This window comes from Chelonoidis abingdonii, chromosome 4, assembly GCF_003597395.2.
Source record: "Chelonoidis abingdonii isolate Lonesome George chromosome 4, CheloAbing_2.0, whole genome shotgun sequence".
Lineage (NCBI taxonomy): Eukaryota > Metazoa > Chordata > Testudines > Testudinidae > Chelonoidis > Chelonoidis abingdonii.
The window spans coordinates 129,772,637-129,784,282 of record NC_133772.1 but is presented as its reverse complement, the minus strand read 5'-3'; the positions used below and the strand labels follow the sequence as shown (position 1 = coordinate 129,784,282).

At 39.1% G+C, this 11,646-nt stretch overlaps 1 protein-coding gene across 6 annotated transcripts in view; it reads right to left on the bottom strand.

The window, feature by feature from the left end:
• EML1 (EMAP like 1) overlaps positions 1 to 11,646 on the bottom strand; it is a 222,976-nt gene that overhangs the window by 75,999 nt on the left and 135,331 nt on the right. For 3 of the 6 annotated variants that reach the window (XM_032771562.2, XM_032771560.2, XM_075065676.1), the window contains 3 exons: positions 6,055 to 6,189; positions 4,061 to 4,089; positions 2,898 to 2,924 (listed from right to left, as the gene is read on the bottom strand). In XM_032771562.2, the coding sequence (XP_032627453.1) occupies positions 2,898 to 2,924; positions 4,061 to 4,089; positions 6,055 to 6,189 (191 nt within the window). Of the gene's footprint in view, positions 1 to 2,897; positions 2,925 to 4,060; positions 4,090 to 6,054; positions 6,190 to 11,180; positions 11,244 to 11,646 lie in introns of all 6 variants that reach the window. The other 3 variants (XM_075065678.1, XM_032771565.2, XM_032771561.2) reach the window with 3 other exon arrangements.

Sequence of the window (11,646 nt, the reverse complement as noted above, 5' to 3'; positions counted from 1 at the left end):
GAATATATTACCAGCACTAAAGATATTGAGGCATTATGAGACTGTACATTTGGAAAGTTAACAGATTTTAGTGATGTCAACTCTTATCGTGATTATTAAAAGGCAGGTAAGGGAGGAGATTATTAGGTCTCTCATTATTATTATTTGGTCACTTGAACCATAGTGACTTTTACAATTTTGACTACTAAAGTACATAAAACACTGCACAATCCTTTCCCCCTACTTTCCTTAGCAAAGGTCATTAAATATCAGATCACTATAAAACTATAAATGTGAGGAGACAGAGGCATCAGAGGACTAGAAACAAGAACCCAAGGACCAAATTTTTACATAGCCTGTATTTCTGCACCCACAAATTTTGTGAGCCCAAGCAAATGCAGGTACATTTTCTTCTTTTAAGTAGTCATTAGGGCTGTCAAATGATCAAAAAAATTAATTGCAATTAATTGCACTGTTAAACAATAATAGAATACCATTTGTTTAAATATTTTTGGATCTTTTATACATTTTCAAATATATTGATTTCAGTTACAGCTTAGAATACAAGGTATACCATGCTCATTTTGTATTTATTTTTATTACTAATATTTGCACTGTAAAAAGCAAAAGAAATGGTATTTTTCAATTCACCTCATACAAGTACTGTAGTGCAATCTCTTTATCATGAAAGTTGAACTTACAAATGTAGAATTATGTACACAAGAACAAAACAATGTAAAACTGGAGAGCCTACAAGTCCACTCAGTCCTACTTCAGCCAATCGCTCAGACAAACAAGTTTTGGTTAATGGACAAACAAGGAGATAATGCTGCCCACTTCTTGTTTACAATGTCACTGAAAGTGAGAATAGGTATTTGCATGGCATGGCTGTAGCCAGCGTCGCAAGATATTTATGTGTCAGACGCACTGAAGATTCATATGTCCCTTCATGCTTCAACAGAGGACATATGTCCATGCTGATGATGGGTTCTGCTTGATAACGATCCAAAGCAGTGCAGACTGATGCATGTTCATTTTCATCATCTGAGTCGGATGCTACCTGCAGAAGGCTGATCTTTTTTGGTGGTTCGGGTTCTGTAGTTTCTGCATCAGAGTGTTGCTCTTTTAAGACTTTCGAAAGCATTCTCCACACCTCGTCCCTCTCAGATTTTGAAAGGGACTTCAGATTCTCAGGCCTTGGTTCAAGTGCTTTAGCTATCTTTAGAAATCTCACATTGGTACCTTCTTTGCGTTTTGTCAAATCTGCAGTGAAAGGGTTCTTAAAATAAAAAACATGCTGGGTCATCATCCGAGACAGCTATAACATGAGATATATGGTAGAATATAGGTAAAATAGAGCAGGAGACATACAATTCTCCCCCAAGGAGTTCAGTCACTAAGTAATTAACACATTATTTTTTTAACAAGCATCATCAGCATGGAAGCATGTTCTCTGGAATGGTGGCTAAAGCAAGAAGGGGCATAAGAATGTTTAGCATATCAGACATGTAAATACCTTGCAATGCTACAAAAGTGCCATGCGAACACCTGTTCTCACTTTCAGGTGACATTGTAAATAAAAAGCAGGGCAGCATATCTCCTGTAAATGTAAACAAACTTGTTTGTCTTAGTGATTGGCTGAACAAGTAGTAGGACTGAGTGGACTTGTAGGCTCTAAAAAGTTTTACATTGTTTTGTTTTTTGAGTGCAGTTATGTAACAAAAAAAATCTACATTTGTAAGTGCACTTTCACGATAAAGAGATTGCACTACAGTACTTGTATGAGGTGAACTAAAAAATACTATTTCTTTTATTTACCATCTTTAGCATGAAAATATTTATAACAAAAATAATATAAAGTGAGCACTGTACACTTTGTATTCTGTGTTGTAACTGAAATCAAGATATTTAAAAATATAGAAAAACATCCAAAATATTTAATAAATTTCAATTGGTATTCTACTGTTTAACAGTGTGATTAATCACAATTAATTTTTTTCATCGTGATTAATTTTTTTTAATTAATTGTGTGAGATAACTGTGATTAATCAAAAACCCTAGTAGTCAGATGTCTTAATGCTAACTGGACCTGCAACTGAACCCACTTTTGGTTACAGACATAAACCTGCATGATGAATACACAGTGGTGGGGTTGAGGCCCCTTCCAAAATTTAGTCTTGAGAGTAAAACAGTTATTCCTTTGTAAGGGCTTAAACTTAATTGATGTAAAGCTAAAAGATGCAGATTAGTGAAAAATTAGTTAAGAATAGGCAATTTCTAAAATCCAAGACAAGATCTCTGGTTATACCAGAGAGACAAGTTACAGACATGTACCAAATGCGCATATTTAATGTTCAATTCAATTATGTTTAAGAAATCAATACTATACATTTACTAAACATAATTCTGTAATACTATACTGTGCAAAAAAGCATTTAAAATGAATTATACACCGACTTCTGCTTACTGATAATTCAGACAAATCTACAATCTACCAAGGAAGATATAAGCAGAGGGAAAAACAATGTTTCGATAAGCATACATTAGATTTGCAGCAAAACAGCAAAAACAGGGCAGGTTCTATATCATAGGGCATGTCAGCAGAGGTGCAAAACAGCATTTCAAACACAGTGAGACATCCAGGTGCTGCCATATAGCTCTCTTAACACTTAATTTTTAAAAAAGTCATTTACCAAAGTCAACCAAAATCTAAATTATAACCCATTGTTATCATTATAGTGCGTCCAAGGGTTATAATTCAGTCACTGTTACATGAATATTTTTAAACTTACTCAAAATAAATTCAAGATTTTTAACTGTGCAATAAAAATATATATTGGCTGTATAAAAACACAGCTTCTGTCACCCCGGTAACAGTTTTGCTTAGAGAGCTATGAGGTTTTGGAAGTGATGCCTACCTTTGCAGTGTGTCACACGGCGCTTCCCTTGTGATTACAGAGACAGAGACAGAAGTGCTAGATAAAGATGGGTTTGAGTACAGTCAGGCTCACCTACACCCCTGCTCTATTGGTTGTCCAGCTGTATCCTCTTAGAGGTCTACCTGTTGCTTGACAAAACATTGACCTATCGGCCATTCGGTGGATTGTGTGTAACTGCATTCAAAACTCTGTTTTTCTAGCCAAGAGTAATAATTAAGTACATGAGTAGTCCCAGTGAAATCAACAAGACTACTTAAGTGCTTGATGTGAGGCACAGGCTTATGTGTGTTGCTGGGGGCCTTGATTATCAGCCCAAGACACAGAAATCCTCCATCTTTAACTTAAATTATGATTATAGTCTGAAAAGTAACTATAAAAACACCACATGCCGAAGCAGTAGATTTTGTTCTCAGTGTGCATTCCATCACATTCGCTTATTCCAATGACGAAGTAAGTTTTTACTACTTTTTACTTTTGCTTGGCTCTGCAGAACCAACAGGGAAGCAAGCTGTACTCTATTTTGTGTCACATGCCATCAACAGAATTGACAGTAAAGTTTTAATGGCAGAGGCAAATAAACTCTGTCCTTATTTAAATTTAGAACATAGCCTGCAGAATCTTATTGATGGTGATAATGCATGAGCAGGAAAGAAAAGAACATTGACTTTCAAGTCAAAAGATGAGCTTCCAGAACTTCAGTTAGAAAAACAATATTTTTATTGGTAACTTGGCAATATTGCTCAGGAAAGAACTGAGACATAAATATGAAATCTCTTAATTGCATTTGCTCATTTTTATGAGTAGAATCACACTTAAAATATTGTATAATGCAGAGAGCCATAGTCTGAGCTTCACATTTACTTCAACCCACAAAAATCTTAATCCTGTTTTTGAACAGAAATATTTCTGTTGGGTAAGAAGGAAGTTTCCATTTTCATGGCTTATTCTTGGCCTTCTTGCCAAAAATGGATTCCAGTTGCAATGCAGACCCATTGGCCACTAAGAAGTAGGCCACCAGTGGTCTGTAAGTGAAAGGCTCTGAATCCTAATGCCAATTTCCCTGATAAATCACTGTACAATAAAAAATGCATCAGCATGCAAGTTATCTCTTTAGAAATGGAGAAAAATAAAACAGAACCTACCTGCACTGAACATTGGTTCCTTGGGTTTGCTGTGAAAATAATCAAGGAGTTCTCTTTTAAAGTTTGCCATGCACACAACACTTTTCATATACCATAGTAATAGTTCATATAATTTTATAAAACCAATTAATTAAAAACCACATACAACATGTGGACATGGTAAAAATAACATTTTCCTTGTAGCACCCTGCTCATAGATGGCAAAACTTTTTTTCACATTTCTAATACAACCATTTTCACATCCCCGGGATCCTAGCCTCTCTCCCACTAGATGTCAAGTTTTTTTCCTTTGAAAATCTAGTCCAACCATGGCATACGTTAAGTATCTCTAGCACCTACAGTTTCCCATCATTATTTTGCTCATCGGCCACCAATGCTTGTTAGTCCAAAAACAGTGTACAACTACACCAAAAAAGAAAGATATATTTTTAAGGAGTATCTGTATATCAGCATGACAGAGGGCCTGGGCCTCTGTCCATACTTCACAGTTCATTGACAACTGAAAAAAACATAACTGGGAGAGTATTTAAGTATTTATGCACGCTGTCCATAAGTGGGCACAACCAGCCAAACTCATCTGTGAAAGGTGGTATCTGAGCTAGGTCAGTAAGCCTTTGAAAGGCAACTACCAACCATTGTTAAGTATTTCCTCTTCTTCAGTGGATCATCTCCTGAAAGGTGGAGATTAAAGCTGTTGACAAATCCTAGTGAGTGTGTGTGTGTGCGCGCGCACGCGTGTGTGTGTCCAACAAACTATTTGGGAAAATTCAGGAGGGGATTTAATAAGCATGTCTGTGGGGGACAAGAAAGGAGTTGCTATCTAGACACTAAGTGCAATGCTGACAAAGGGACCAAAGTGGTCAGAGAGAGGGGATTGCTTTCAAGAGATGTAAGCTATTTTGTTTTCTTCCTCCCCCCATCCCTTCTGTAATTCACTGCACTGTGCCATGATTGTTAGTAAACCATTTGTATTGAAAAGCCACTATGGAGTTAGGGAAAGGAAAGATTGAAAAATGGCAATATTTACTGAAACTGCTTCCATAGAAAGCTAATCTTTCATGCAGAACATGTTGTGATCAACAAAACCATCAGCTTTTAGTCGAATCTGATCACCTACGGTAGCAATGGATCTGAGTGGTAAATCTGTTCACTATTGGTTAAGGCATCATCACAGTGCCACCAAGAGGATCCAAGTTGGTTGGATCCCTCTTTTTAGCCCGGAATCTCTGTTTAATTTAAAAAATGGCCTATGTCCAAGAGGTTATCATCATGTTGTGCACAGAGTTTATGAGCTACGTGATTATTTATCTAGAAGGAAACAAAGAAATAAGGAAAACAGGACAACATTTCCAAAACAGAGGTCACATGCCTCCTCTGCAAAAGTTAGTATATATTTCCCTAAAATAAATATAGAAACTTCAGTTGTGCTATAAAGAGTTTTGTGCCAAACCTGGAAACTAAAATCAGATTTTAAAGTATGAAACAGAGATTGTAGTCCTGCTTTACATACAAATCTCAACACAACCTTAACTATGGAGACATTACGAAATGCCTCCATAATGAGTATGAACAGCCACTTTAAAAATCTGCTAACGTATCAGCAGAGGGAAGACATGATGCCCTAGACAAGTGACTGCATTATCCAAAGAAAAAAATCACGAGAAGAAACATGAAGGAGTCCAACAACATACTGGAAAGAAGGATTAATAACGCTAAGCTTTTCTGCCATTACTGTATAAAACTCAAAATTTTCACATGGCTCATGGCTTGGAATACAATAAGGCAAACAAAATGTGTAATCTCAACCTGAAAAAGTATTTAGATGACGGAGTACTTTAAAACTATCCTCTGTTCAATACAGAATAGGCATCTCATGTCTGATTGCTGTATCATCAGAAAATCCAACCTTTCAATAGTTGCTTATTTAAAATTAGTATCTTCATTATTAGGGCCGTCAGTGTGGGGAAGAGGGAAACATTAAAAACATCACATACTTCTCACTGTTCTTTTTACCACTAGAAGAACTGCTGGTGGATCCAGTGCGATTGCGGATGCCTTTGGAATCTCCATAGCTTTCCCTTCGACCTCCTGATGATACACGTTCAGCTGAGCTGGTTCTTTTGACAGTACTAACAAAAAAGGGAGTAAGTTATATAGCAGTATATATAAAAGTATTTTATTACAAAAGAATTTTGATAAACTATACCTCAGAAAGTTTAATTGAACTTTTATTTCTAAGAGCATTAACATAACTATTTAACAAATTATTTTCCAGAACAGATAATGATTTAGGTTACTAAGAACTGAACTGCAGCAGTTGGACTATTTTGCTGGGTATCTACTGCAATGGAGATTAACATGGCTGCCTTTTTGCTTATTTTTCAGTCTACAAAGGTGCTATACTAATATCACTGATGCCAGTTGGAATATCAACTGCTCAGGTATATGCAATACATAGACTTCTGAAGCAGAATATCAGAGAGGTCACACTTACAATTTTTGTGTATCAGTCCAAACGACCTAAATTTAGAGAATGGAGTGATAGATTTAAAAAGAAGGTATAATATGACATTCCTAGCCATATTACACAAAGTAGGTCAAATTTTGAGCACTAATAAGCTGACTATGTCTTTTCATATCCATTCAGCCTTTAATTCAGTATCAAATACTCTATCCTGTACTTTCAACCCAGTTTTAATAACCCAAAGGTAATGAGTAAACTGAGACCTCTTAAATATTTCTGCAGTTTCAGTCACTATCTTGTCAGCATGCGACACTTCTACTTACATTTATGAAAAAAAAAACAAAGACCCTAAAAAGATCTTTTTCCCTTTTCCTCTGTGAGGGAGTTTTCAGAGGGCTAATTTCCCCTTCCAACCTTCGTCCAAACTTCTCTACCAGGAGGGATTTGCATGACTCTTTAGTGTGCTCTCAGCATCCAGCTCTCTTTAGCTAGACAGAAGACTCAGCCATAAACAGTTTTAGTAACTAGTGAAATAGATTGGCCACTTAAGACTTTATATTGAAAGGGGGAGAGAGATTACTGTGGTCACTTCACCAACTTGCCAGACCTGAACCACTATTCTTTAGCTGCTAAGTTGCTACCTAACCAAGCACTACTCTGACAGGATGTCTCCATTTTAAGTTCTACACAGTCGGAAACATCAGACGCATCCTGGAAAGCTTTATATCAGCTACCATAGTCTCTCTTTTGGAGCACCTGAGAGTGGTACAAATTGTTTTGGATGCATTCTGATACAAAACCCAACCAAAATGTAAATTATTAAGTTGAAATAAAAATGTTCTTTTGGGTGATGAACACAGAAAATATGTGGGTTGCTAAGCTGCATAGGTAGGTGCGAAAAATAAATTGCCAACAAGGAAGAGATGGTAGTAAGAGATCAAATCTTGCTTTCGCTTCAGAAACCAATATGTTTTAGGCTGGCCCTGGTGAAAGCGATAAAGGAGGAACACTCAGAGCAAGCTCCTCCAACCAATTAGATAAAATATTGGCAGCCAGACCATAGTGAAAACATTTTAATGTATAATGTAGTCTATTTTAATGTTTCTCCAATTACAAACTAAGGTCCTGATTTTGAAAACATTTACTCTTATGAGTGCCTCTACTTGCATGAGTTGTCCACTGAACTCTATTACACCAGTTTATAAAATTAAGCCTATGTTTGTAGGATCAGGGCCTATCTTTTGTATTATGTTCACTAGCTATGGAATGAAAAGGTAACATCACTTTAAAATGCAACTTGTTGCATTAATATTAGATAATTAGTAAGTTACAGAGCACATTTTAATCTCACTTTAAATGTCAAAAACCTAGCAACAAATATTAAATAACTTCACTACCGTCTATAACACAAAATGCTGCCTTTTTCTGGAGGAAGAAATCATTTGAAAAGTATATTAACATGGAAGGACAAAAACAATGTTCTTAAATAAAAATATTTTATATTTCATATTTTACCATTAATGTTAATGTTTGAATATGCCTTTAAATATATTGTGACAGACCCAAACCAGTGGGGTACACTTCTAAAGGACCTCCCCCTAGCCTAAGGGGAGGATCCACAGGTCTGTGACACCAACTAATTCTGTGGGACAACTAATGAAAAAACAGGAGTGAGGTCACAGGGCTAAATGAAGGGAACCTGATGGGGACACCGAGCAGAGAACCCCGGACAATGCCCACTGCTCCTCGAAGCCATCAAGGCAGCCAGCGGACGCTGCCCAGATACAGGGAGTCTGGTAGAGGTAAAATATACTGGTCACTGGATGAGTAGTTTTCTGTTCCCTGAGTGACCAGAGAAGGGGCTGCACTAGAGTAATCAGGAACCTGCTAGAACCAATTAAGGCAGACAGGCTGATTAGAACACCTGCAGCCAATCAAGGCAGGCTAATCAGGGCACCTGGGTTTAAAAAGGAGCTCACTCCAGTCAGGCGTGAGGAGGAGCCAGAGGAGAGGAAGTGCGTGTGAGGAGCTGGGAGCAAGAGGCACAAGGAGCTCAGAGTGAGAGGCTGTTCTGCTGGAGGACTAAGGAGTACAAGCGTTATCAGACACCAAGAGGAAGGTCCTGTGGTGAGGATAAAGAAGGTGTTTGGAGGAGGCCATGGGGAAGTAGCCCAGGGAGTTGTAGCTGTCATGCAGCTGTTACAGGAGACACTATAGACAGCTGCAATCCACAGGCCCTGGGCTGGAACCCGGGTAGAGGATGGGCCAGGGTTCCCCTCAAACCTCCCAACTCCTGATCAGACACAGGAGGAGTTGACCCAGACTGTGGGGAAGATCACTTAGGTGAGCAAATCTGCCAATAAGCGCAGGACCCACCAAGGTAGAGGAGGAACATTGTCATAATATGAATACTTTCAATTTCACTTGTAAAGTTCTTAAGCTTATCCTGAAAATAAAAAATTACAAGGACAAGAGAATTGAAATTAAGAATGCTTTCTTTTAACTGAAGCATTGTCTTCAGTGAAAAAATGTGTGGCAACTTGAGAAGTTTGAACCTTATTCTCAGAAAAGTTCCATATAAAATTGATGGCTAAGTATGACACTGCTATTGACTAGCACAGGGGTGGGCAAAGTTTTTGGCTCAAGCGCCACATCTGGGTGGGGAAATTGCATGCAGGGCCATGAACGTAGGACGAGGGCAGGGGACTGGGGTGCGGGAGGGACTGCAAGGTGTGGGAGGGGGTGCTGTGCACAGGAAGGGGCTCAGGGCAAGGGGTTGGAGTGCAGGAGGAGTGTGGAGTGTACGAGGGGGCTCAGGGCAGGGGATTGGGATGCAGGAGGGGTGCGGAGTGTGGGAGGAGATGAGGGTAGGGGATTGGGGTACAGGAGGGGTGCAGGGTGTGGCTGAGGGTTGGGGTGCAGGCAGGGTGCTGCAGGTGGCTCAGGGCAGGGAGTTGCAGTGTGCGGTGCAGCAGGGGTTCAGGGTGCGGGCTCTGGCCTGGCACCGCTTACCTGGAGCGGTACCAGGGTGGCAGTGGCACACACCGGGGTCAGGGCAGGCTCCCTGCCTGCCTGCCCTAGCCCAGTGCCATGCCACTACTGGAAGCAGCCAGTACCATGTCCCTACAGCCTTGGGGGCGGGGGCAGAGGGCTCCATGCATTGCCCTCACCTATGGGTACCTCCCCCAAAGCTCCCATTGGCCATGGTTCCCCATTCCTGGCCAATGGAAGTGGCGGGGGGCGGGAGGAAGGGTGCCAGCAGGCGAGGACAGTGCACGGAGCCCTCTGTCCCTGCCCCCAGGAGCCACAGGAACATGGTGCTGGCTGCTTCTGCGAGCGGCATGGGGCCTGCTGCACCACAGGGGTGCCAGTCCTGTGGGCCGCATCCAGTCCATGGGTCGTAGTTTGCCCACCCCGGATTAGTACTATTTCATCAGTTATGACACAGTATGTTAGATATTAATACTAACCCATGCATGCTAATACATCCTTTGTGCATCCTTAGTTATGATCATGTGCCAAATTCTAACCTCAATTACACTTCTGAATAGAAATTAAGGGAAAACCACAAGAAAAATAAGAGAGAATGCTCTATTTTAAGGGCTATTTCAGGGAAACACCATTTCCTTTAGCATATCATGTATTTTTCTCTCTCAAATGGATATTTCTACTGACCTCAAATATAGAATGCAATTATCATAAGCTTCAATTTAATGTTTAAAATATTACTTAACAGTTTTAATACATTTAAATACATCTTAAAATAAGGGATGAATGGTCACCAAAAGGGATAAAATCAATGAAATAAAGGATGGTCCCTTAAAATGAGGGACCGGTGGTCACCCTAGCTCTGAAACCTCTATTATTTTATAGGACCCACGGGACAGCTAGGCATTTCACAAGTACATGGTCCCTGCCTCATTGAATTTACGATTTAGATTTTAGCCTTGACACAATGAGCAATAGTGACAGGCAGTAGGGAAGTGAAGAGGCAAGAAAAGATAAGGGTTATGGCAACACCATCATACTGCTAAATCAATATAAGCATGCACGTATTTTGGTAGGTCTAATACCATATTTTCATATAATTAAAAAACTAAGATGCTACAGTGAACACTATTCAGATGCTTATTCTGGACACAGCAGACATACTGATACTTCAACTAGAATTTAAATGAGAAGCATAAGGATCACAGAAACTAGGACACTGACTTATAGGGGTGTACAAGAATAATTGAGTCCAGAATTTGGCCTTCATAATCAATCTTAAGAAAAGGTAGTTTTTAATGGTGCAACACCAGGACAAAAAGTTTCACTTACAATACTTAGGAAACAAGGTGCAATACGCAATTATGTCTGAAGGAATTTACATTATGAAAAATCATCACTATAATTGAGATAATATTAGCATGAAAAGTAGAGGTACTATTACTGAGTTAATTACTTTATAAAAGTTCTGGTGCATTTAAACACATTGGTTATGAGTATAAGTTGCAAAATTTATTTCTGAGAATACTAAAGGTTGTAATAGTTAATACAATTATGTATTAGGATATCAACACCACCACTAAAATAACCCCCCTGCATAGACTGAGCTATGACAGAAAGGAAAACTTACTGAACTATGACACTACAATACTACTAAGAATCCCTCACCTTACAGTAGTGTTTTTCAGTTTGCATGCATTGAGAAGACTCACAGACCTGTGTAATCCATGACTGAGAGGTGCATAAACAAAGCAGAATAAAAGTGAATACAACAAGTGTGGAAGCAAGACACATTTAAAACAAACTTACAATTAAAGACACACATGACTGCACATTCAAGATATGAAAATACATGCAAGAATGAAATACCGTGGATTTTATTGGTTCCTCAGTCAGATGTGTGGTCAGTTCAAAATAAGTATTTATAGTCCAACAATATATCCATGCATGACAAGAATGTTTAGCAATACTCTATATATACTGACCATCTCTGCAGCTTCAACAAACAGCCTAAGTTAGTGTTTTTCAAACTGGGGTTGCCGCTTATGTAGGGATAGCCCCTGGCGGTCTGGGCCAGTTTGTTCGGCCGGACCTGCGGACAGGGGAGATAAACCGGCCCGACAGGGGCTTTCCC